Below are 27,752 nucleotides of genomic sequence, written 5' to 3' on the forward strand. Positions count from 1 at the left end.
AGTACTGCATTCCATAGTCTACTGTTGAGATAGACTTGGGATGGTAGCATGGACTGCTGCTACTATTTGGGTTTTTGCCAGGTACTTGTGACTTGGATTGGCCTGGGCTAGGTAGACTATTGATCTGATCTAGTAAGACTATTCTTATGTTCTTATGCTATATGACAACTCCTTCCTTCACACTTTGAGTGCATTCAACGAGAGGGATTGTCTCTTCCTGAGCTGGAACCAGGACAATTCCTTCAGAGGAAATTAGCCTGGTGGTGACTTGGTTGACCATTCATACTTTCACCAAATTTTATAGGGTGAACATCACAGCTCGAGAGGATTCCTCCTTTGGAGCCTCAGTTTTGGAGGCAGGCTTTTTTACTAGTTTTGTGTCGCACACTCTAAGTAGAGAAGGATACCATACAGATGGCTGTTTTATACCTTTTATTGTGGTTTACTTTATACCTTAGCAACCATGGACCTTGAGGAAGGAGTGTTTTCTGAAACACGGACCATGTCAGGCCCATTGGTTTGTTATAAGGTGGTATTTTCAACTGCATAAAATATTTGTTATAATAAACATTGCCTGCATCTGGTACATAGGAGTCTGCAGTTTGGTTTTTGTTTTTGTTATATCTTGTATAACTTTATATGACTATAAATGTACCTATGTAAAATTGTTATGTAATACTTATTAAAATTTCAGTAATGAAATGATCTACCTTTGTATCAAAATTATTTTAAGCCTAGAAACAGAGAAATTTAGTTCATAATATACAGCTTAACAGCCTTTTGTTTTGACAGATCCTTTTACTGAAAAAAATAAAGATGCAAATGAAAGGTTTACATTTAAAGATTCTGTGAAACAGTGGAAAGAACCAAAAAATGCAGACTCCGAGAAGTATTGTGTAAGTATCTTTAGTTATCCCAGGACAAGCAGGCAGCATATTCTTAACGCATGGGTGACGTCACCGACGGAGCCCCGGTACGGACCTTTTTAACTAGAAAGTTCTAGTTGGCCGCACCGCGCATGCGCGAGTGCCTTCCCGCCCGACGGAGGAGAGCGTGGTCCCCAGTTTCTTCGTTTCCGCGGAGCGAAGAAGACGCATGTGTTTTCAACGGCCGTTGAAAAACTAATTTTTGCCTTCCCGCTCGCGTATTTTTTCACTTTTTTTCCTTTTTTCTTATCGGATTCCCTTTATTTTTGTTTTCAAAAAAAAAAATAAACTCGTAGAGTTTTCCTTATTTTTTCTGGCCGGCCCCGGCGGGGCCTGTTGCCACCATACAGGCCTCCGGGTTCGATTTTGCAGAGGCCGTGTTTCCATTCATGCCCCCTCAACCGGGTTTTAAGAAGTGCCAGCGGTGTGCACGCCCGATCTCCCTCACCGACCCACACAATTGGTGCCTCCAGTGCTTGGGTCCAGAGCATCGAGCTGACACCTGCACCCGCTGTGCTACGCTTAAAAAGCGTACTTTGAAAAATCGGCAGATCCAGCAAAATATTTTGTTTGGTACCGGATCTGCCATGGAACCGGCTGCGACGTCGACGGCACCACAAAAGTCGGCACCGACGACATCAACACCACCGGACCCTTCCTCGGGGTCGTTGGGCCCAGGTAAGCCGGCTAAGAAGCCTCCCACTTCCCTTGAGCGCCCTCCTGCCACGGTTGCGACACCGGTCCTCCCGGCCCCGCACCGGCCCCGCAAACGCTCCGCTCCGATCTCGGTGAGTGCCTCATCATCGGCCTCCTCATCACCGGAGCGTAGAGCGGCACCTATGATACCGAAGAAGATAAAAGCGGTACCGGTGCCTCCCCTGGACGACCGCATCGCGGCCATACTCCAAACACAGTTACAGGAACAGCTGCAACAACAGCTCCAACAACTGTTGCAGGCGTTGCTGGCACCGCACCTTCCGGTACGGGACCGGTCCGAGCCTCACACTGTCCCATCGGTGTCGACCCCCTCGGTACCGATTAATACTTCCATGCTGGTGCTCTTGGCAGAAACACCTACAGTACATACCCGTGATGCTGCCGACCCTGTCCGGTCCCAGGAACGACATCGGTCTTCCTCACCCGGTACCGCCTCGGTGCGCTCAGGCAAATCTATTTCAAAGACCCGCCATGCCGAGCCATCCACACCGATGTCCAAACGTACGCACCCCGACGTTAGGGACCCAGATTTGTGGGAAGACTCCCCTCACGGTACCGAGGAGGATGCTTCGTCAACCGACGAAGAACCCTCCATGACCGACACCGTCTCCAAACCAGAGCAATCCTCTTTCTCCAAATTCCTTAGGGAGATGTCAGCAGCTCTTTCCATTCCCTTAGAGTCCGACTCTAAAAAGTCTCAGGCTTTCCTCGATGCCCTAGACTTTGAGCAATCTCCCAAAGAATTTCTGAAGTTGCCCGTCCACGACATCTTACGGGAAACTTTCTATAAAAACTGGGAAGCTCCCCTCACGGTTCCTAGAGCCCCTCGTAAATTGGATAGCTTGTACCGGGTTATTCCAATCCCAGGGTTTGATAAACCTCAATTGCCCCACGAGTCCCTCCTGGTGGAATCTACTTTGAAAAAATCTCAGGGTTCCAGTGTATATGCCTCCACCCCTCCTGGCAGAGAGGGAAAGACCATGGATAAATTTGGTAAGCGCCTTTTCCAAAATGCCATGTTAGCCAATAGAGCCAACAACTACACCTTCCACTTCTCCTTCTACATGAAGCATCTGGTGCAACAGCTCTCCTCCTTACAGAAATACCTTCCTGAACGTAAGGTCCCTCTTTTCCAGCAACATATTTCCAGCCTCCTCCAACTCAGGAAATTCATGGTTCGCTCCATCTACAACTCTTTTGTGCTGACCTCTCGCGCATCTGCCATGGCGGTGGCCATGCGACGTTTGGCATGGCTGAGAGTCTCTGACCTGGACATTAACCACCAGGACCACCTGGCTAACGCACCTTGTCTGGGTGATGAACTCTTCGGAGAGTCCCTGGACTCAACAACCCAGAAACTCTCAGCACATGAGACCAGGTGGGACACTCTGATTAAACCTAAAAAGAAGACTCCACCTGCTCGCACCTACAGACAGCAGTCTTCATACCAGCGCAGGTTCTCGGCCAGACCTCTCAACCCGCCTCAACAGCAGCCCCGCCGACCTCGTCAACAGCATCAATCTCAGGCTCGCTCACAGTCTCACCAACCTGCCAAGCCTCTCCCTCCGTCAAAACCATCTCAGCCCTTTAGACTTTTTCCTCCAGGGCATAGCCAGTCTCCCATCATCATTGCCTCTTCCTCAGCCTAACGGAGGTCGCCTCCAAATCTTCCTCAGCCGTTGGGAGGTCATCACATCAGACCAATGGGTCCTCAACATCATTCGCCACGGCTACTCTCTCAACTTCCAGACTCTTCCACCAGACAATCCTCCCGTAGAGTCTGCTTCTCACTCCTCCCAAACCCCCCTCCTCCTGAGGGAGGTCCAATCCCTCCTTCTCAATGCCATCGAAGAGGTGCCTCCGGACCAAAGGGGTCAGGGATTCTACTCCCGCTACTTCCTGGTTCCCAAGAAGACAGGAGACCTTCGTCCCATCCTCGATCTCAGGGACCTCAACAAGTGTCTGGTCAAGGAGAAGTTCAGAATGCTCTCCCTTGCCACGCTTTACCCTCTTCTCTCTCAACACGACTGGCTATGTTCCCTGGACCTCAAAGAGGCCTACACTCACATCCCAATCAATCCGACTTCATGTTGCTACCTACGGTTTCAGATACAGCACCGTCACTATCAGTACAAAGTGCTACCTTTTGGCCTCGCTTCATCGCCCAGGGTGTTCACCAAGTGCCTCATTGTGGTGGCGGCCTTCCTCAGGTCTCACAACCTCCAGGTGTTCCCCTACTTGGACGATTGGTTGGTGAAAGCACCTACGTCTCCACTTGTGCTACAAGCCACTCATCACACCATCTCTTTCCTCCATCTCCTGGGGTTCGAGATCAACTACCCCAAGTCGCATCTGCTTCCCACACAGCGACTTCAGTTCATTGGAGCAGTTCTCGACACCACACTAATGAGGGCGTTTCTCCCCTCCGACTGTCAACAGACCCTGCTCCACCTCTGTCGTCAGGTGCTCCATCATCACTCCATTCCTGCCCGACAGATGATGGTCCTCCTGGGCCACATGGCCTCGACGGTCCATGTGCTTCCTCTGGCGCGACTCCACCTCAGGACACCTCAATGGACTCTTGCCAACCAATGGTCACAGACCACGGATCTTCTTTCTCATCCCATCTCTGTGACATCATCTCTTCAGCAATCTCTTCAATGGTGGTTGAACTCCTCAAATCTTTCCAGGGGTCTACTCTTTCATCTACCCCCTCACTCCATGATCATAACCACGGATGCCTCCCCCTATGCGTGGGGAGCTCACCTGGGAGATCTAAGCACCCAGGGACTCTGGACCTCTCAGGAGCGTCAACATCACATCAATTTCCTGGAACTCAGAGCCATGTTCTATGCTCTCAAGGCCTTCCAGCACCTTCTCTGCCCTCAGGTTCTTCTCCTGTGCACAGACAATCAAGTCGCCATGTACTACATAAACAAGCAAGGCGGCACCGGATCTCGCCTCCTTTGTCAGGAGGCTCTCAGCATCTGGACCTGGGCCACGGCCCGCAATCTCTTCCTCAAGGCTGTCTATATCCAGGGCGAACAGAACTCCCTGGCCGACAATCTCAGCCGCATCCTTCAACCTCACGAGTGGACTCTGGACCCTTCAACACTCCACTCCATCTTTGCTCGCTGGGGCACTCCGCAGGTGACCTCTTTGCAGCGCCCCACAACCATCAGCTGCCCCAGTTCTGTTCCAGACTCTTCTCTCCTCATCGTCTGACCCCAGATGCATTCCTGCTCGACTGGACGGATCGGTTCCTCTATACCTTTCCTCAACTACCTCTGATGTTGCGGACGTTATCCAAACTCCGCAGGAACAGGGCCACCATGATTCTCATCGCTCCTCGGTGGCCTCGCCAACACTGGTTCTCCCTCCTGCTTCAGCTCAGCTCCAGGGAGCCCATTCCTCTTCCTGTGTTTCCTACTCTACTTACGCAGCAACGTCAGTCTCTACTGCATCCCAATCTGTCTTCGCTCCACCTGACAGCTTGGTTTCTCTCGGGCTGACCTCTCCAGAGAATCTGTCTCAGCCTGTCCGTCGCATTTTGGATGCCTCCAGGAAACCGGCCACCCTCCAATGTTACCATCAGAAGTGGACCAGGTTCTCCTCTTGGTGTCTACTGCATCATCACGATCCCACCTCGTTAGCGGTGGAACCTGTACTGGACTATTTGCTCTCTCTGTCCGACGCTGGCTTCAAGTCTACCTCAATCAGAGTCCACCTCAGTGCCATCACTGCGTTTCATGAGCCTATCCTCGGAAAACCTCTCACGGCTCATCCACTGGTTTCCCGGTTCATGAGAGGCCTCTTCAATGTCAAACCACCTCTGAAGCCTCCTCCGGTCGTCTGGGACCTGAATGTGGTTTTATCAGCCCTCATGAAACCCCCTTTTGAGCCTCTTACCACAACTTCGCTCAAACTTCTAACATGGAAGGTGCTTTTCCTCATTGCCATCACCTCTGCCAGGAGGGTTAGTGAGATGCATGCACTGGTCGCCGATCCACCGTTCACTGTTTTTCACCATGACAAGGTGGTTCTGCGTACCCATCCTAAATTCCTTCCCAAGGTGGTCTCGGCTTTTCACCTCAACCAGTCCATTGTGTTGCCTGTCTTTTTCCCTAAACCCCATTCTCATCCTGGGGAACAGGCGTTGCATACGCTGGATTGTAAGCGTGCCCTTGCATACTACCTTGACCGTACCAGGGCTCACCGCTCGTCCCCTCAGCTCTTTCTGACCTTCGATCCTAACCGTCTAGGTCGTCCTGTCTCTAAACGGACGCTTTCCAACTGGCTTGCTGCCTGTATTGCGTTCTGTTATGCTCGGGCCGGTCTCTCACTGGAAGGTGCTGTCACGGCCCACAGGGTCAGAGCTATGGCTGCTTCTGTGGCTTTCCTCCGTTCCACGCCCATCGAGGAAATCTGCAAGGCTGCCACTTGGTCCTCAGTTCACATGTTCACTACTCACTACTGTCTGGATGCCTTCTCCAGACGGGATGGACACTTCGGCCAATCTGTGTTACAAAATTTATTTTCCTAATGGCCAATCATCCCTCCTCCCTCTCTGTTAGCTTGGAGGTCACCCATGCGTTAAGAATATGCTGCCTGCTTGTCCTGGAATAAAGCACAGTTACTTACCGTAATAGGTGTTATCCAGGGACAGCAGGCAGATATTCTTACGTCCCACTCTCCTCCCCGGGTTGGCTTCTTAGCTGGCTTATCTTAACTGGGGACCACACTCTCCTCCGTCGGGCGGGAAGGCACTCGCGCATGCGCGGTGCGGCCAACTAGAACTTTCTAGTTAAAAAGGTCCGTACCGGGGCTCCGTCGGTGACGTCACCCATGCGTTAAGAATATCTGCCTGCTGTCCCTGGATAACACCTGTTACGGTAAGTAACTGTGCTTTATGTGATGGGAGTTTGTGTGGGGAGGTTTTGTATTTTTTAGTTTTGTAGGTGTTTTTGGGGGAGGGGGGTTTAGTTGTGTGGGGCTTTGGTTTTTTTTTTGTTTTTGTTTGTTTTTGGGGGAGGGGGGGTGAAATGGTAGTTTGCATTTGTCATTGCAGTCCTGACATAAATTCAGTTTTTGAGTCTTTAAAACATTCTACAGCCAGTACTTAAAGAGGAAAAAACTTTGGCCTAGATTCACTAAACTTACCGACCTGTAATGACGATTGCAAAACCAGTTTTATGGAAATGCTTTTAAAACAGAATAGTGAAGTTTATGGAATCTGATGGATTACAGGACCCAAGGCAACATAGATTCACTAGAGGCAGGTTTTGTCAAACAAATCTGATCATTTCTTTGACTGAGTAACCAGAAAGTTGAGTAGAGGGAGAATGCTAGATGTGATGTATTTAGTTTTTAACAAAGCCTTTGACACTGTTCCACACAGACATCCAATAAATAGACTGAGTGCCCCTGGTATAGGTCAGGAACTGGCTGACTGGAAGGCAACACAGGGTAATGGTGAATGGAGATCACTCCGATGAAAGGGGATGTTACTAGTGGTGTATCGCTAGGTTCAGTTCTTGAGCCTGTTTTTAACATTTTTGTAAGCTATATTGCTGAAGGGCTATCTGGTAAGATTTGCCTCTATTCAGATGATACCAAAATCTGCAATAGAGTACACATAGTGTGGATAACATGAGGAATGCTTAGTTCCATCTACTGGAGTCTCGATCAAAGCTCACTCCAGTCCATCTTAACCATCCCTGCCATCGAAGCCCTTCCCAGCCCGTCCTCAACTGAATGGCCATATACGGGACACAGGCCATGTAAGCCTGTCCAGTAATGGCCTTAGTTCCTTCAATGTATAACCATTATTATCTGATTAGAGATCCTCTGTGTTCATCCCACGCTTGTTTGAACTCTCACCATTTTCTTCACCATCTCCCTCGGGATCTCATTCCACGCATCAATCACCCTCTCCTTAAAGAAGAATTTCCTAACATTACTCTTGAAGCTACCATCCCTCAACCTCAAATTATGACCTCTGGTTTTGCCATTTTCCTCTCTCTGGAACAGATTTTGTTCTACGTTAATACCTTTCAAGTATTTGAACATCTGAATCGTATCTCCCCTGTCCCTCCTTTCCTCTAGGGCAGTGTTTTTCAACCTTTTTACACCTGTGGACCGGCAGAAATAAAAGAACAATTTTGTGGACCGGCAAACTACTCTAAGACTGAAATTAAAAAAACACATTTCCGCCCAGTCTCCGCGAGCTCAGACCCCGCAAACCATCTGATCCCATCCGCACAAGCCTCAGTTATGATTTTATATTGAACGTATTTTATTAAAGTATAAAAAGAAACATTATTCTGTATAATTGTCATTTATAAATACAAATATACAGAGCAAGGACCAACAAAACCCCTATCTCCCCTCCCATTCACATATATCCCCTCTACTATCAAGAAAATTGAACAAGCCAAATTATTACAGAATGCTACACAGAAATATCATGCTAACAGAATACTGCAGTCACACATGACAGGAATACTGGTCAGAGAGAGCCCTAAGCCAGCTGTAAGCTAAAGAAGCACTGCCTGGGCTTTGCTGTCCCCAGTTATGTCTCTAGCAGGATATATATTTCAAATCTGATATTTTCTAATGACAAAATAGAAATAAAATAATTTTTTTTCTACATTTTGTTGTCTTTGGTTTCTACTTTTATCTTCTTTTCCTTCCGGCATCTGCCCTGTCTCTTCAATCCAACATCTGCCCGTTCCATCCACTGTATGCCCCTTCTAGAAACTGTCTCCTCCTGCCATCTCTCCTCTAGAATCCCCCCCCCCTTTGGTCTGGCATCCATCATCTTCCCTCTTTCCTCATGGTCTGGCATCTTTCTCCCTTCATCTCTCTTTCCCTCCCCCCTGTGGTTTTTAGCATCTCTCTCTTCTCATTTCCTCCGCTCAGATCTGATATCTCTGTCTCCTTCCCCGTTTTCTGGCATCTCTCTCTCCTCTCTCTCTTCCCTTTCCTTCTCTGGTCTTCCTTCTTTATTTTCTGCCTCCATCTAAATTAAATTCTTTCTTACTATGCAGTCTTCAGTTTCTCTCTTTTCACTGTGTCTACCCACAGCATGCCACCCCTTTCCTTCACCCCTCCACTATCTCACTAACTCTATCTTCTTCCCCCCCCATCCAGCATATGTCCTTTTTCTTTATCCCCCTTCCATCCAGTATGTGTTCTCTTTCTCCACTTCCATTCAGCATTTGCTCTCCCTTCTCCCCACTTCATCATCTGCCCTCTTCTCTTTCCCCACTTCCATCATCTGCCCTCTTCTCTCACCCCACTTCAATCATCTGCCCTCTTCTCTCTCTTCCCCCACTTCCATCATCTGCCCCCTTCTCTCAATCTCTCCATCCACCACAGGCCCATCTTTCTCCCTTTCTCTCACCTTTCTTTCTGATTTTGGCAAGAAGATCGGCAACGCCCCCTTCCCCCCCCCCCCCCCGTGATGACACTCAAGATCGGCAACGGGCCTCCTCCCCTGGCATCAACAGCACTTCAGATCGGCAACGTGGTGCTCAGTCCAAAGCTTCCCTCTGACTCGAACTGCCTGGGCGGAAACAAGAAGCTGAGTCAGAGGGAAGCTTTGGGCTGAGCACCGCGTTGCTGATCTGAAGTGCTGTTGATGCTGGGGGGAGAAGGAGGCCCGTTGCCGAACTTGAGTGCCGTTGCGAGAGGGGGGGGAGGCTCGTTGTCGATCTTGAGTGCCTATCTTGAATTGTGTCGCTAGGGGGGGCCCGCCGATGCCGCTCATCGCTGTTGCAGCCCAGACACTGCTGTTGGCCTCAATCCGATCTTGCAGGCCCTGCGCTGACCGGCAGGAATTTTCTGCGGACCAGCAGTTGAAGAACAATGCTCTAGGGTATACATATTCAGGGCTTCCTGTCTCTCCTCATACGTCTTCTGGTGCAAACCTACCATTTTCGTTGCCTTCCTCTGGACCACTTTAAGCTTTTTATGTCCTTTGCCAGATACAGTCTTCAAAACTGAACACAGTACTCCAAGTGGGGCCTCACCATCGTCCTGTACAGGGGCATCAACACTGTCTTTCTGCTGGTCACGCCTCTCTCTATACAGCCTAGCATCCTTCTAGCAACAGCCACCGCCTTGTCACACAGTTTCTTTGCCTTTAGATCTTCAGACACTATCACCCAAGGTCCCTCTCCCCATCTGTGCATATCAGCCTCTCACCTCCCAGCACATACGGCTCCTTCTGATTTCTAATCCCCAAATGCATTACTCTACTTCTTTGCATTGAATTTTAGTTGCCAGATATTAGACCATTCCTTTAACTTTTGCAGATCCTTTTTCATGTTTTCCACTCCCTCCTCGGTGTCTACTCTATTACAAACCTTGATATCATAGAAACATGACAGCAGATAAAGGCCAAATAGCCCATCCAGTATGCCCATCCACAGTAACCATTATCTCTTTCTCTATGAGAGATCCCATTTGCTTATCCCAGGCCCTCTTGAATTCAGGAGATTGTTCTACACATCTACCACCCTTTCTGTAAAAAAGTATTTCCTCAGATTACTCTGGAGCCTATCACCTCTTAACTTAATCTTATGCCCTCTCATTTCAGAGTTTCCTTTCAAATGAAAGAGACTCGACTCATGCACATTTATATTATGTAGGTGTTTAAACGTCTGTCATATCTCCCCTCTCCCGCCTTTCCTCCAAAGTATACAGATTGAGATCTTTAAGTCAGTCCCCATACGCCTTATCACGAAGACCACATACTATTTAGTAGCCTTCCTCTGGAACAACTCCATCCTTTTTATATCTTTTTAAAGGTGTGGCCTCCAGAATTGTACACAATATTCTAAATGAGGTCTCACCAGAGTCTTATACAGAGGCATCAATATTTCCTTTTTCCTACTGGCCATACCTCTCCCTATGCAACCTAGCATCCTTCTAGCTTTCACCATCACCTTTTCAACCTGTTTGGCTATCTTAAGATAGTCACCCAAGTCCCGCTCTTCTGTCGTGCACATAAGTTCTTCACCCCCTAAACTATACTGTTCCCTCTGGTTTTTGCAGCCCAAATGCATAATCTTGCATATCTTAGCATCAAATTTTAGCCACCAAATTTCAGACTTTTCTTCAAGCTTCGCCAGGTCTTTCTTCATGTTATTCACACCATCTGACGTGTTTGGTATCATCCGCAAAGAGGCAAATCTTATCCCAGGACAAGCAGGCAGGTATTCTCACTAATGGGTGACGTGATCCAACGGAGCCCCGATGCGGACGCCTCACAAGCAGACTTGCTTGAAGAAACTCGAAGTTTCGAGATGCACGCACCGCGCATGCGCGAGTGCCTTCCCGCCCAGCACAGGGCACGTCTCCTCAGTTCTTACTTTTCCGCGGAGCCGAGATGTTCGTCTTCGACTCTCTGCCTGAAGTAATTTCACTTGTGCCGCCTTAAGTCCGCGGTTTTTGGGTTATTTTTCTCAGAAACGCTGATTTTTGTCGTGCTTTTCTTGTTTAAAAAAAAAAAAAAAAAATTCTTCCATCCGTTCGACCGGGCAGGCCACGTGGCCGCAGCCCTGCAGCTTCGATCTTGCGGCGGAGCTTTTTCGGCCTATGTCCCGGCCTGCGACCGGTTTTAAAAATTGTACCAAGTGCCAGCGCGTGATTTCCCTGACAGACCCTCATCGACGCTGTCTTCAGTGTCTCTTCGGTGTCTTGGGCCTCAAAACCTCCCGAAATCGTGCCTGCCTTGCTCAACACATACATCCCGTGCTTTCAAGCGTCGTTGCATCTTGTGGGAGCAGCTTTACAGCATGGAGTCTTCGATGGAGCTTTCATCATCGAAGGGTGCTTCACCGTCGACCTCATCTGAGGCTCTCCAGGCTTCCAAATCTTCTGCTCCGGGTCTCAGCAAACCTGCATCGTTTGTCCCGGCTATGTCTTCGACGTCTGCTGCGGTGCCTTCCTCTGTCTCTTCAGGTCAGGTAGCACAGCAGCCCATTCCCCCGGTAGTGCTTAAAGTGCCCAAGGCTTCTAAGTCCAAGCACTCTCACACTGCCTCAAGGGAGCAAGAAGCCCATGCAGGTGGTCCCATTGGAGATGCGGATCCATCCTTGCCGGCTTTGTTCCAGACCTTGTTGGAGAAGCAATTCATTCAGCTCTTTACCACAATGGGGCCGAAGCTTCTCTCTCAAATCCAGCCTGGGCATGCAGAGGTCTCCCGCGAGGTCGAGCCGCCTCCGTGCCTCAGTCATTCACGCACTCTCTACAGGGAGCAGAGTCTCTGTGAGTGTCTGGTCTGGTATCGATGCATGCATCGCAAGGAGCAGAGTCTTTGCCTATGCCTCCATTGGAACCTATTCACTCAATGCAAGGAGCAGAGTCTTTGCAAGTGCCTCGCGGGTCTTCCATACACCCGCTTCTGCTTTGATCTACAGCCTCCAGCCCCATCCATTCTCTGGGGGCTTCGACGAAGACTCATTCGAATAGATTGTCGAGGCCCGCTTCGAGGCACAGCTCACACCATCGATTGAAGCATTCTTCGAGGCACTCATTCAGGCATGCCTCGCCTCATTGGAAGCAGCCTTTTATTCAGTATTCTCCACTGGCTACTGCAACTCTTCCTCTTCCGGATCTCGACACAGTGGGGTCTTTTTCTCCATCTTCATTGGACCAAGCTGCCTCGATGTCCTCGAGTCCCTCTCAAGGCCAGACTTTGGCGGATCAGCTGTCTTTTTCTTCTTTTTTATGTCAGATGGCAGCTGATTTGGACATTCAACTGGACATGTGGTCCAAATTTTCCAAGGAGTATCTCGAGACCATGCATCTCCCTCAACCTCCTGCTGAATCCCTCAAGCTTCCTCTTCATAAGCTGTTGGATCAAACCTTTGTCCTCTGTCTGGAAACTCCCTATTCTGTTCCAGCAGTTCCAGGGAAATTGGATTCCAGATACAGGACTGTCCATCACAAGGGGTTTGACAGTGCCCAATTGTCTCATCAATCCCTTCTGGTGGAATCTTCTTTGAAGCGGTCTCACCCTTCTCAGGTCTATGCCACTGTTCCCCCGGGAAGGGAGGGCAAAACGATGGACAGATTTGGTCGTCGTATATACCAGAACTCCATGATGACCTCCAGGGTCCTTAATTATAATTTTCATTTCATTACTTATTTTGAAATTTTTCTTTCCATCCTTCCTAAGTTCATTCCCTGTTTGGATTCTTGGGCACACTTTGAGTACCAGGAAGTCCTGGCATCTTTGTCCCAACTTCGACTGCAACTTCTTCAGTCCTCATATGATGCCTTTGAGCTGTCTGCTCGGGCTACTGCTTGCTCGGTGGCCATGCGACGCCTGGCGTGGCTCAGCACCATCGACATGGACCCGAATCTACAGGACCGGCTGGCTAATGTACATTGTGCTGGCACTGACCTCTTTGATGAGTCCATAGAGGCAGCCACCAAGAAGCTTTCGGACCACGAGAAGCCTTTTCAATCTATTCTCCGTCCTAAGCCGAAGCCAGCTCCTCCTCGTCCTTCACGCCCACCTCTGATTTACCAACAGCGTTTTCCACCCAAACAGCCTCCTACCATTCGTCAAAGGTCATGCACCTTGGCAGCAGGAATCCGTGCAGAACTTACACACTAAATGGTGAGACCTTAGCTAGGACCAAGGCAGAACGTGATTTGGGGGTGATCATTAGCGAAGACATGAAGACTGCCAATCAAGTAGAGAAGGCTTCATCAAAGGCAAGACAAATGATGGGTTGTATCCGTAGAAGTTTTATCAGCCGGAAGCCCGAAGTTATAATGCCGTTGTACAGATCCATGGTGAGGCCTCATCTGGAATATTGTGTACAATTCTGGAGGCCACATTACCAAAAAGATGTGCTGAGAGTTGAGTTGGTTCTACGAATGGCCACCAGGATGGTCTCGGGACTCAAAGATCTCCCGTATGAGGAAAGGCCAAATAAATTGCAGCTATACTCACTCGAGGAACGTAGAGAGAGAGGAGACATGATAGAAACATTTAAATATATCACAGGCCATATTGAGGTGGAGGATGATATTTTCTTTCTTAAAGGTCTCTCAGCCACAAGAGGACATCTGCTGAAAATCAGGGGTAGGAAATTTCATGGCAACACCGAAAGGGTGGTTGATCATTGGAATGAACTTCTACGTCAGGTGATTGAGGCCAGCAGCGTGCCAGATTTTAAAAGGAAATGGGCTCTAGGGGGTAAAATCAAGGGGGGTGGGTCATTAGAGTGGGCAGACTTGATGGGCTATGGCCCTTTTCTGCCGTCATCTTCTGTGTTTCTATGTAACATGTTAAGAGGCAACATCCTCAGAAGCAGCAGAAGCCTCAGCCACCTGCTGTACCCAAGGCTCCTCAGCCTTTTTGACTGTCTCCTTCAAAGCATAACTTCAGTCATTCTGCCCTTTCCCGTTTTTCCCCCTATCGGAGGTCGTCTCCATCATTTTTACCACCGATAGACGACTATTACCACCGACCTTTGGGTCCTCTCCATCGTAAGGGAGGGATACTCTCTTCAATTCCATCAAGTTCCTCCGGAACATCCTCCAAGAGAGTATCCTTCCTCCTCTGCCCAGACCGCCCTTCTTTTTCAGGAAGCTCAGGCTTTGCTGCAGCTCTGAGCTATCGAGCCGGTTCCTGTGGCTGAATTGAACAAGGTTTTTTACTCCCGGTACTTCCTTGTTCTGAAGAAGACGGGCGATTTGCATCCTATTTTGGATCTCAGGGTGCTCAACAAGTTTCTGGTCAGAGAGAAATTTCGTATGCTGACCCTAGCATCTCTGTATCCCCTCCTCGAGCAGAACGACTGGTTATGCTCTCTGGATCTCAAGGAGGCCTACACTCACATTCCCATCCATCTGGCCTGACCTCAGATTTCGGGTGGGACATCTACATTATCAGTACAGAGTGCTCCCTTTTGGCCTGGCCTCGTCACCCAGAGTCTTCATCAAGTGCCTGGTTGTGGTGGCCGCAGCGCTCAGGAACCATGGTCTTCAGGTGTTTCCCTACCTGGACGACTGGCTCATCAAGGACTCCACGTCTTAGGGCGTCGTCCTAGCAACCCAGCGGACTATCTGGTTCCTGCAGAGTCTGGGATTCAAAATCAACTTTCTGAAATCCCATCTCCAGTCTTCTCAGACTCTTCCATTCATCGGAGCTGTTCTGGATACAGTCCAACTCAGAGTGTTCCTTCCTCAACAACGTCTGAAGACTCTTCTCCATCTTTGTCAGTCAATCTCCTCTCGCCTGTCCATCTCGGTGAGACACATGATGGTTCTTCTGGGTCACATGGCTTCCTCAGTACATGTGACTCCTTTTGCCAGACTTTTTTGTTAATCCTATTCTTTAATAGGATTAACATCAAACATACAATATTTCTTAGACCATCACAAATCTGTTATTCTTTTTTCATTAGATATCTCTGCTGCTTTTGACACTATAGACCATGATTTACTTCTACAAAGGTTAGAATCAATAGGCATAACTGATAAAGTTCTTTCTTGGTTCACCTCATATCTCGCTAATCGCACTTCTTCTGTTAGGTTTAGTAATGAAATGTCCACAACTTACTCCTCTACTTTCGGAATCCCTCAAGGATCTATTTTGTCCCCTCTCCTGTTTAATATCTTTCTCTCTTCACTGTTAAGCATCTGCCAGTCCATAGGCTTCACTCCTTTCTCTTATGCTGATGATATTCAACTCATTCACCCCTTGGACCCAGAAAATAATAACGATATTACATCCATCAACCACAAACTGGAAATAATACAAAACTGTTTTAATACAAACAAATTTGCACTAAATATAAATAAGACTAAATCAATGTTATTTACCTGGAAAAAAAGATATAACCCTGATAAATTCATTCATTCTCAACAATACTCCACTTATTTTAGTTTCCTCTGTTAAAATCCTTGGTGTAATAATTGATGATAAACTGCTCTACCACGAACATATTTCTCTTACTGTTAAAAATTGCTTTTTTAAACTACGTCTGATCCGGTCAATCGCCAAATTTCTGAGTTCTAATTCTATCAAGATACTAATTCATTCTTTAATTATAGCAAAACTCGACTACTGCAATGCACTTCTCCTTAACATTACTCATAAAGAAAAAAGGAGACTTCAGTTGATACAAAATACTGCTATTAAATTAATATACAATGCTAGGAAATATGACCATGTTTCACCACTGTTAATAGACGCCCATTGGCTTCCAATTGGTCATAGGATCACTTTTAAAATAATGTTGCTTATCTTTAAAATTCTAGCCTTCAATGAACCCCAATTTATATCTAGATTATTAATACCACACAGTACTCAACGCCCACTCCATTCATCTGGTCAAAATCTCCTTACAGTTCCCTCTCTGAAAATTATTGGAACAAGAAGATCTGACATGTTCTCTGTGATGAGACCTCAATGGTGGAATGCCCTGCCACAGTATATTAGAAACGAAAAAGACGTCACTATATTCAAAAAACTTTTAAAATCTTATCTATTTAAAGATGCTTTTAATATTTAAATTTTTAGTGAGATTTTAAATTCATGCTGTGGTTTAACTACCCCTTACCCTCATGTTTTTTCCATTTTCTCCTACCATAAATTGAAAATTGTAACTTTATTCTTCCCTCCCGACTCATGTTTGTATTCTATGAAAGTATATTGTTAAAATGTTTGTTTCTTTATATTATTCTCTATTTTGATTTTGTACATCGCTTAGTAATTCTAATAAGCGATTCATCAAATATAATAATAAACTTGAAACTTCACCTCAGAATTCCTCAGTGGACCCTGGTATCTTAGTGGTCGCAGGTTTCCGACCCTCTGACTCGACACATCCAGGTCACTCCTGCTCTGATACAGTCTCTTCACTGGTGGATGCTGTCTTCCAATCTATCCAGAGGCTTACTTTTTCACACGCCCTCTCATCAGAAGGTTCTCATGACCGACTTTTCAACTTACGCTTGGGGGGCTCATCTCGATGGTCTCCGTACTCAAGGCTATTGACAAGTGCGGATCGTCAATGCCATATCAATCTTCTGGAACTCGGGGCGATTTTCAACGCTCTCAGTGTTTTCCAGCATCTGTTTCACGACCGTGTAGTCCTCATTCACACAGACAATCAAGTCGCAATGTATTATGTCAACAAACAGGGAGGCACGGGATCTGCCTACCTCTGTCAGGAAGCTCTGAGAGTTTGGGATTGGGCAATTTGCCACAACACCTTCCTCAAAGCGGTCTACATTCAGGGGGTGGACAATGCCTTAGCAGACAACTTGAGCCGTCTTCTACAGCCTCACGAATGGATTCTCCATTCCACGCCCCTTCATCACATCTTCTCTTTGTGGGGAATGCCTCAGATAGATCTCTTTGCATCTCCCCACAACTTCAAGCTGCCTCAGTTCTGCTCCAGGATCTACACTCCTCATCGCTTCGAGGCAGATGCTTTTCTTCTGGACTGGATGAATCTCTTTCTATATGCGTTTCCTCCATTTCCTCTCATTCAAAAGACGCTGGTCAAGCTGAGGTCCGACCATGCCACCATGATTCTGGTTGTTTCTCGGTGGCCCAGACAACCCTGGTACTCCCTTCTACTTCAACTCAGCAGCAGGGAGCCATACCTTCTACCAGTTTTTCCCTCTCTGCTTCATCCCAACCTGCAGTCTCTACACCTGTAGCTCCTCTACAGTTTTCCCAATCTGTGAGGGATGTTTTAGAAGCTTCCCGGAAGCCTACTACTAGACAATGCTATCACCAAAAATGGACTAGATTTTCTACTTGGTGTTTTTCTCTTCATAAGGAGCCTCAACGTTCCTCCTTATCTTCTGTTTTGGACTATCTGTTGCACCTTTCTCATTCTGGTCTCAAGTCTACCTCGATCCGAGTCCATCTTAGTGCAATTGCTGCTTTCCATCAGCCTATTGAAGGGAAACCTCTCTCATCCTTTGGTTTCCAGATTCATGAAAGGACTTTTCAATGTCAATCCTCCTCTCAAACCGCCTCCAGTGGTTTGGGACCTCAATATTGTTCTTACTCAACTGATGAAACCTCCATTTGAACCAATGGACAAGGCTCATCCCAAGTATCTCACTTGGAAAGTGGTGTTTCTCATTGGCCTCACTTCTGCTCGACGAGTCAGTGAGCTTCAAGCTTTGGTTGCGGATCCACCTTTTACAGTGTTTCACCATGACAAGGTGGTTCTTCGCACTCATCCGAAGTTCCTTCCTAAAGTGGTCTTGGAATTTCATCTCAACCAATCCATTGTTCTTCCAGTGTTTTTTCCAAAGCCTCATTCTCACCCTGGAGAATCAGCTCTTCATACTCTGGACTGTAAATGTGCTTTGGCTTTCTACTTGGAACGCACCAAGCCACACAAAACTGCTCCTCAACTTTTGTCTCCTTTGATCCGAACAAGTTGAGACGTCCTATCTCTAAGCGTACCATCTCCAATTGGATGGCGGCTTGTATCTCATTCTGCTATGCCCAGGCTGAATTTCCTCTTCACAGGAAAGTCACAGCCCATAAGGTCAGAGCAATGGCAGCTTCCGTAGCTTTCCTCAGATCTACACCTATTGAGGAAATTTGTAAGGCTGCCACTTGGTCCTCGGTTCATACCTTCACCTCATTATTGTCTGGATATTTTCTCCAGACGGGATGGACAATTTGGCCAAATAGTATTGCAAAATTTATTCTCCTAAGTTGCCAACTCTCCCACCATCCCACTTTGGTTAGCTTGGAGGTCACCCATTAGTGAGAATACCTGCCTGCTTGTCCTGGGATAAAGCACAGTTACTTACCGTAACAGGTGTTATCCAAGGAAAGCAGGCAGTTATTCTCACATCCCACCCACCTCCCCTGGGTTGGCTTCTCTGCTAGCTATCTGAACTGAGGAGACATGCCCTGTGCTGGGCGGAAAGGCACACTCGCTCATGCGGAGTGCGGGTGTCTCAAAACTTTCAAGTTTCTTCAAGCAAGTCTGCTTGTGAGGCGTCCGCATCGGGGTTCTGTTGGATCACTTCACCCATTAGTGAGAATAGCTGCCTGCTGTCCCTGGATAACACCTGTTACGGTAAGTAACTGTGCTTTACCCGACAACCCTTCAGCAATATCATTTATAAAAATGTTAAAAAGAACAGGCCCAAGAACAGAACCTTGAGGCACATCACTGGTAACATCCCTTTCCTCAGAATGATCTCCATTGATCACTACCCTCTGTCGCCTTCCACTCAACCAGTTCCTGATCCATCCCATCACTTTGGGACCCAACCCAAGGGCACTCACTTTATTTATTAGACGTCTGTGTGGAGCACTGTGAAAGGCTTTGCTAAAATCTAAATACACCACATCTAGCGCACATCCTCTAACCCAGTGATTCCCAACCCTGTCCTGGAGGAACACCAGGCCAATTGGGTTTTCAGGCTAGCCCTAATGAATATGCATGAAGCAAATTTGCATGCCTATCACTTCCATCATATGCAAATCTCTCTCATGCATATTCATTAGAGCTAGCCTGAAAACCCGATTGGCCTGGTGTTCCTTCAGGACAGGGTTGGGAACCACTGCTCTAACCAATTCTCTGGTCACCCAGTCAAAGAAATTGATCATATTTGTCTGACAAGACCTACCTCTAGTGAATCCATGGTGCCTCCGGTCCTGTAATCCACAGGATTACAGAAACTTGACCATTCTTTGTTTTAAAAGCGTTTCTATTAATTTGCTTACCACAGAAGTCAGTTACCAGCCTTTAATTCCCTACTTCTTCCTTACTTCCGCTTTTGTGGAGAGGGACCACATCCGCCCTTCTCCAGTCCTCCGGTACCATTCCTGACTACAGAGACTCGTTGAAAAAATCAGTCAGCCGAGCTACCAGAACTTCCCTAAATTCCTTCATCACCCTCGGATGTACACCGTCCGGCCCCATCGCTTTGTCTACCTTTTTTTCGCTAGCTTCTCATGAACACAACCCTCTGAAAATCGATTAGGGTCTATTATTCCTCCATCCCTATTCTGCAGTTCCGCTCCCGGCGCTTCAGCCGTGAACACAGAACAGAAATATTTGTTAAGCAATTCGGTATCTAAAAAATGTCTTGTCTCCCCGTTTACTTTGTCAGCTATTTTTCTTCCATTTGCATCTTTGCTTTCCTGACTACATGACCAGCCTCTCTTAACTTTTTCAGATATTTTTGCCTGACTTACTCTTTCTGCGATCTTTTGTTGAATTAATTGAAAGCTACCCTCTTATTCCTTACCTTCTCAGCTACTACTTTTGAGAACCAAAGCAGCCTTCTTTTCCTCTTACTTTTACTTACTTGCCTAACAAAAAGGTTTGTCGCCCTTTCAATTGCTCTGTTCAATTTTGCCCATTCGCAAAAAGGCAAACTTTTCCTTCTAACCCTTTGGCAATGTCGCTCACAAACATATTGAACAGGATCGGCCCCAGCAACGATCCCTGAGGGACTCCACTACTCACCTTTCCCTCCTCCAAGCGAATTCCATTATCCATCACTCTGGTATCTGTCCGTCAACCAGTTTGTAATCCAGTTCACCACTTGGGTCCTAACTTCAAACCATCAAGTTTGTTCAAGAGCCTTCTGTGAGGAACCGTGTCAAAGGCTTTGCTGAAATCTAAGTAAATTGCATCTAGCATATGCCCTTGATCCAATTCTCTGGGCATCCAATCAAAAAAATTCAGATTCGTTTGGCACGATTTACTTTTAGTAAAACCATGTTGCCTCGGATCCTATAACCCATTTGCTTCTAGGAATTTCACTATCTTTTCTTTCAGCAATGCGTCCATTATTTTTCCAATAAGCGTAATGAGGTTTACCGGCCTGTAGTTTCCCGTTCCATCTCTGCGACCACTTTTGTAAATAGGGACCACATCCGCTCTTCTCCAATCCACAGGATCCACTGTTTCCAAGTCCCTGTTATGATACGATGTATCTTTGCTTTATTACTTATAGAACACAAAGTTCATTCTTCATTTGATATCCTTGATAATGCGTAACTGCCTATCCTGCTCCTTGTTGTTGTTCAGCTCTACATCAGCTGCTGTTTCACCTCTCGGCATCCGTAGGTTGTTCAAGCTTAGCTGAATACCAATTTTCTCACTAATTCTACATCAACACAGTACATAATATAACTATAATAGTACAAGTATAACTATTGTTTTCTTATCACATTACGTATCGACAGTTAGTCAAGATAGGTAATCTGTTCACCAGGAAGACCATTTATAGTATTGCCAATATGGCTACCATCTGTATCCATTTACTTTGTTGCTTCCGGTGTTCATATTTGAATATGTAATTATTTCATTAATTATTTGAATTGTATTCCATTCTACTTCCTTGTTTAATCTATTAAGTTCCATTGTGTCCCATAGATATATTAATTGCTGTTCCTTTTTAAAAAATATAGTAGATGGGTTCTCACCTCGGTTCAAATCAATCTTGATTAATACTATAAACTGCAGTTCACTTATAATATGATTTTCTTGTTTCCAATGTAGCACTAGTGGTGTATCTTCTTTCATAAGAACATAAGAATTGAAGCTGCAGGGTCAGACCAGTGGTCCATCGTGCCTAGCAGTCCGCTCACGCGGTAGCCCTTAGGTCAAAAACCAGTGCCCCAACTGAGATAAGCCTTACCTGCATACGTTCCGGTTCAGAAGGAACTTGTATAACTTTGTCTTGAATCCCTGGAGGGTGTTTTCCCTTATAACAGCCTCCGGAAGAGCGTTCCAGTTTTCTACCATTCTCTGGGTGAAGAAGAACTGCCTTACAGTTTATACGGAATTTCTCAAATTGGTTAAATGTGCTATTTGTAACTTGATTTTCCTTTTTGTTTGCCCAATGTATCATTTATTACAAGGGCATGTGATCCCATAAACTATTTGTTCCGACTCACAATTAGTAATAGATTTCAAATAAAACTTTGTGTTCTATAAGTAATATAGCAAAGATACATCATATCATATAACAGGGACTTGGAAACAGTTGGGGGGGAAAGCTTTTTTATGGACTGTTTTTTGAATGAAGTAAATAACATGGAGTATGTTCAGAATCTGATACAAATTTGTTTGACAGCATTTTGAAAATTAATTTTGATATTTTAGTAAGTGAAAAAAGGAATCTAAAATGGTAAAAATACCATGCAGTTACTTTGAGATTTGATGTTACTTGTAGAGCAGTGGTCTCAATCTCAAACCCTTTGAAGGGCCACATTTTGGATTTGTAGGTACGTGGAGGACTTCAAAAAATAGTTAATGTCTTATTAAAGAAATGACAATTTTGCATGAGGTAAAACTCCTTATAGTTTATAAATTTTTCCTTTTGGCTAAGTCTTAATAATAATATTGTAATTTATAGCTAAAGAGACATATGATCCAGAAACTGTTTTATTTTACTTTTGTGATTATGATAAACATACCAAGGGCCTCCAAAATAGTACCTGGTGGGCCGCATGTGGCCCCCGGGCCACGAGTTTGAGACCACTGTTGTAGAGGTAAGGTGATTATTATCCCTTTGGGAAGAGACTTCAGTGACTTATGCACATTAAAAATGTTTGTCAAGCAGCTGTGAGTACAATTTAATTTTTCTCTAGACTATTTTAAACAATATGCTATGAACTTTAGAACATTTAAGTGGCTTATGTTTAACTGTTGCTGGTGCTTTTAAAAAGATCTAATAAGGGTGAAAATTCAGCTGCTTTAAGTGCAAATCCATTGCACCTGAACATGTGCATTCCTCGCTCTCTTTTCTGTTGATTTCTTAAGTAGTTCAGTACAAATCTTGATTAAACCAATAGAGGCTGACACAGCAGAATCTGCAAGGTTTTCAGACAGTAATGGTTGAATTCACAATTAATTGGTTATGGTTATCTTTAAAAATGTATTTATTAATAAATAAAAAATCTTGCTTTGGTGATTAATAACATCCTCAATATTTTACATCTTAATGTTTCTTTAAACAGGAGCTGCATCAAAAATATGAAACATACCATCAAATGTCATCTGATTGCAAGACAGAGATTTTATCAAAAGATGACTCTGGAAAACCTACTTTACAATTTGGTCTTTGCAATATGCATACAACTTGGAAGATCCCAAAGGAAGTAAGAAGGTTAAAACCACACAAAATGATCCGGCAAGCAGCGTTTGATGAAACTAGTACTTTAAATCCTGAGAGTAAGACATTTACTTTAAAAAGATACAATGAAAAAAGATCTCAGAAAATGGATGGAATAGCTGACACCTCAGAACATAATTTTCCATTTCAAGATAATATAGAAAATCCTCAGTCTACTCCAAGTACTATTTCTGGTACAGCACAAAACCAGCCAAGTAATCTTTCAAATGGTGTAGCTACATCACCTCTGACCACATCAAACATACCTTCTGTTAAGGAGGGATCAATAGCATTTTGTTTTACATCACCACCACCATTCTGCTTTAAAGTTAAAAGCAAAGATACATCTGTTCTTCCAGGTTTTAATTTTGGAAAATCAGATAACGAAAATGTGACTGGAAATGTAACTACAGGAGTGGGGTCATCAGCAGTATCTACAGTTCCTGTGTCATCGTCATTTACTTTTGGCAATTCAGAAAACAAACCTTTTTTAAATAATGTGACTGGAAGTGTAATTACAGGATTGGGTTCATCAGCAGTATCTACAGTTCCTGTGTCCTCGTCATTTACTTTTGGCAATTCAGAAAGCAAACCTTTTTCAAATATTGTGACTGGAAGTGTAATTACAGGATTGGGGTCATCGGCAGTATCTACAATTCCTGTGTCCTCGTCATGTACTTTTGGTAATTCAGAAAGTAAACCTTTTTCAAATATTGTGACTGGAAGTGTAACTACAGGATTGGGGTCATCGGCAGTATCTACTGTTCCTGTGTCCTCGTCATGTACTTTTGGCAATTCAGAAAGCAAACCTTTTTCAAATATTGTGACTGGAAGTGTAACTACAGGATTGGGGTCAACGGCAGTATCTAGTGTTCCTTTGTCCTCGTCATGTACTTTTGGCAATTCAGAAAGCAAACCTTTTTCAAATATTATAACTGGAAGTGTAACTACAGGATTGGGGTCATCGGCAGTATCTAGTGTTCCTTTGTCCTCGTCATGTACTTTTGGCAATTCAGAAAGCAAACCTTTTTCAAATATTGTGACTGGAAGTGTAACTACAGGATTGGGGCCATCGGCAGTATCTACAGTTCCTGTGTCCTCGTCATTTACTTTTGGCAAGTCAGAAAGCAAACCTTTTTCAGATATTGTGACTGGAAGTGTAACTACAGGGTTGGGGTCATTGGCAGTATCTACTGTTCCTGTGTTCTCGTCATGTACTTTTGGCAAGTCAGAAAGCAAACCTTTTTCAAATAATGTGACTGGAAGTGTAACTACAGGATTGGGGTCATCGGCAGTATCTACTGTTCCTGTGTCCTCGTCATTTACTTTTGGCAATTCAGAAAGCAAACCTTTTTCAAATAATGTGACTGGAAATGTAACTCCAGGATTGGGGTCATCGGCAATATCAATAGTTCCTGTGTCCTCGTCATTTACTTTTGGCAATTCAGAAAGCAAACCTTTTTCAAATAATGTGACTGGAAATGTTACTACAGGATTGGGGTCATCGGCAGTATCTGCAGTTCCTGTGTTCTCGTCATGTACTTCTGGCAATTCAGAAAGCAAACCTTTTTCAAAAACAAAAGCTAATGGCCCACTGAATGTAATATCACCATTTTCTTTTGTTTTTGATCAGAAAGATAAATCAGCTGAATTAAATGGCATATTTCAGATAACTAAAAAGACAGAAAATGCTGTAAGAAAACCTGAAGGCATAATTAAGACAAAGTTGCCTGTTGATGAACTATGTGAGCAAAATGCTGGTTCCCTGACAACTTGCACTGCAGCCAAAAGTACAGTTAAAGAAGAAAATGATATTTCAAATATTTTTCCCTTTTCTCCTACAAGCTTATTTTCATCTTCCTTAAATAATTATGTTCAGAAATCTAAATCTACTGAAAAGTTTTCATTTGGGCATGAAGTCCAAAATGTGTCTTCATCTGTAACTATAGCCATGAATGCACAGCCAAAGATTAAACCAGCTGGTATGGCTGAGTCAGTTGGTGAACAGTTATTTCCAGCACATACACTGGCTGTTACAGAGCTATCTACTTGCTCATTCACGTCACTAGGAAAGTTAACAGTAGATGCCACTACAGGGGGTTCAGTAGTTCAGAATAATTCGCCTGCTTGCAACACCCTGTTTTCTTGCCTATTTCCTACTGAAACTAGTCATTTCTCCTCTTCCTTTTCTGCAATATCTGTATCACACACAAGAGAAGATGGCAGTGCTACTAAAAATAGTAAAACCCAACATGATTTAGGTGAGTTTCTCGGACAGCAATCTGGGCTTGAATCTTTGAGAGATGTTTCAAATGATCTTATTCCTACAACATATGATCAACCTTCAGAGAATTCAGTCAAAATGGGGGCAATGTGTGTCCTTCCAGCTGTTCTTTCTGATTTAGATGACTCTGATGAAGAAACTAGTCAAGCTTCTAGCATTATATCTCAATTGGATGATCCATATAGCAAAGAGAATCTCTTTCAAGTGTATAACTAAGAGCACTGATTTCAATTCCATTAGAGAATAAAATGAAGAATTCCTACCAAGGTAAATTATTTCTAGCATATTTCTAGTTCATTAAAATTTTATCAGATTCAATTTATTACTTAAGTTAATAACTGCACCTAGTAAATTTTATTAACAAGGTTTCATTCAGCTAAAACATTTTGGCCCAAGAGGGCAGATTCTGGGACATGCTTGGTGTTTGGTGGAATATTAACTGCTGTAAAGCCTGAGAACTTGCATTAAAATATTTGTTGAATAAAATCTTGATCATTCAGAGAGATTTATTTACTCCTGTCTCAAGTGTAAAACCATCTTTTGCTGCCACTGATGTGTATTTAAACTTTACTTTTCCTTGATCTAAGACTGATTTTTCTCTTAATATGAAATCAGTGTTCATGTAATCAGACATTCAAGATTACCGTATTTTTCGCTCCATAAGACACACTTAAGGGAGCATCTTATGGCGCGAATATCCAAACCCCCCCCCTACCTTTTTTTTCATTGTCACTCTCCCTCACTAAATGCAGCTGCCTGCCTGGTTCCAGCAAGCAGTGACAGCTGACGCGGCTCAAGTCCTCTTCTTTCCCTTGCAGGTAGGCCCCTCCTCCCCCCCCCCCCCCCCGTTACCTATTTTTTTTTTCCATTCTGTCGCCCTCCCTCGCTAGATGCAGCTGCCTGCCTGGTCCCGGCAAGCAGTGATGGCTGACGTAGCTCGAATCCTCTTTTCCCTTGCAGCAGAGCAGCACACAGGGCTGCCTGCCTGCCTGGTCTCACGCCACTTCCCAAAGGTAACGGGGGAGCCTGCCTGCCTGCCAAATTATACATAGGGAGCAGGGAGAAGCTGGGCCTGTGGGGCTGCCTGGGAGGGGGGAAGCCTGCTTGCTTGCTTGGGGGGACTGCCTGGGGAGGGGGGAGGCCTGCATGCTTGGGGGGGATGCCTGGGAGGGGGAGGCCTGCCTCCGTGCATGCATGCCCTGTCCCTACCTGCAAGCCACTAGGTCTGTCTGCCCTATGCCCTGTCCCGGCCTACCACTAGACCACCAGAGAGGGGACAGTGTACAGAGCCTGGCAGGGAGGGGGGACAGGGTGCAGAGCCTGGCAGGGAGAATTTGATTCAGAATATGTGTTTTTTCTTGTTTTCTTCCTCTAAATCTGGGGTGTGTCTTATGGAGCGAAAAATACGGTATGTAGGTTTGTTTTAAGGCAAAACCGATAGCACCTAATTATCCACTAATTGAACATTTTTCTGGTTTATTTATATGAGGACCTAATGTTAATAGCTTAAGCTGTTTAGTAAAAACAATTAACACTTAGGGCTCCTTTTATCAAGGCACGCTATGGGGAGGAGCGCGTTGGACATTTCATCACGCGCTAACCCCCGCAGCAAGCCTAAAAACTAACGCCTCATCAATGGAGGCGTTAGCGACTAGCGCGGCAGGCGGTATTCACTCGTTAACCGCCTACCGCACCTTGATAAAAGGAGCCCTTAAAGTTAAATGTGGGGATTCTCAACCTTGTTCTGTTTTAGCTATTAATGTGTGGTAACGGGCAAAGACTGTGCCTTATAGGTGCTAATTTACACCCTACAAATATCCATTAATTGTGATGTATTACCAGCTGTCTAAATAAGTATAGCTAACTGCATTATTTCAGTTTATGCACAGTAAAGGACTTCTCTGAAAACTAACAGTGTAGAAAATCTACACAATTTGGGTGATGTCATTGCCTGAGAAAGCTTTTCCATCTTAGAATATACTATTTATTTATTAGAATATACTATTTATTTATTTTTAAAAAATTATCAACCGCCTGTATCTAGGTGGCTTTACAATAACATGCACAGAATATAACAAACAAGACTTTTACAAATATCTTGGGTTACAGATGAATAATCGCATCTTAAATAGACCTTCTCTCATTGGGGAATTCCCTTTGTTACATCACTGATGATGTCATCAGTAAAGCAGCACATGGAAGGCCACGAAGCAGCCTGTTTAGAGTACTGCTGGCCCGATGCTGCTCTGGAGGGTGGTATGTAGGGCAGTTGGCGGGGTTCGGATGGGAGGGAAGGATGGAGGATCAGCAGGGGTGTTCGGCTGTGCGGCGGGGGCGGGTATTCAAGGGTTCTACTGCACAAGGGATGGGAGGAAAGGATGTAAGCTGGGCAAGGGTTCTGCTGCACGGAGGAATGGAAGGATAGAAAGATGCTGCAGAGGCAAGGCACAAGGGGATGGGCAAGAGGTGAGGAAAGATGCACATAGGGAGAGAAAGGAAAGAGAAAGAATTGGGGTGAAGGAGAGGAAGGGAGAGATGATCATGTACATTCATTTTATACAATAAGCCTTAAGTTTTCATGTTTTGCTACCTTTTAAAGACCAAAACCTTTTATGTTATGACGTTTACATTTAATTTATATTAGTTCACACAAACACTCCATCTGCTCTTGGTCC

At 45.2% G+C, this 27,752-nt stretch overlaps 1 protein-coding gene across 3 annotated transcripts in view; it reads left to right on the forward strand.

Moving 5' to 3' along the window:
- LOC117359345 (flocculation protein FLO11-like) overlaps window positions 1-25,563 on the forward strand; it is a 62,962-nt gene extending 37,399 nt beyond the window's left edge. For all 3 annotated transcript variants that reach the window (XM_033941959.1, XM_033941969.1, XM_033941955.1), the window contains exons 6-7: window positions 793-896; window positions 22,639-25,563. In XM_033941959.1, the coding sequence (XP_033797850.1) occupies window positions 793-896; window positions 22,639-25,293 (2,759 nt within the window). In that variant the 3' untranslated portion in view covers window positions 25,294-25,563. The remainder of the gene's footprint in view (window positions 1-792; window positions 897-22,638) is intronic.
- Window positions 25,564-27,752: the final 2,189 nt, after the last annotated feature.

This window comes from Geotrypetes seraphini, chromosome 1 (assembly GCF_902459505.1).
Source record: "Geotrypetes seraphini chromosome 1, aGeoSer1.1, whole genome shotgun sequence".
Classification (NCBI taxonomy): Eukaryota; Metazoa; Chordata; class Amphibia; order Gymnophiona; family Dermophiidae; genus Geotrypetes; species Geotrypetes seraphini.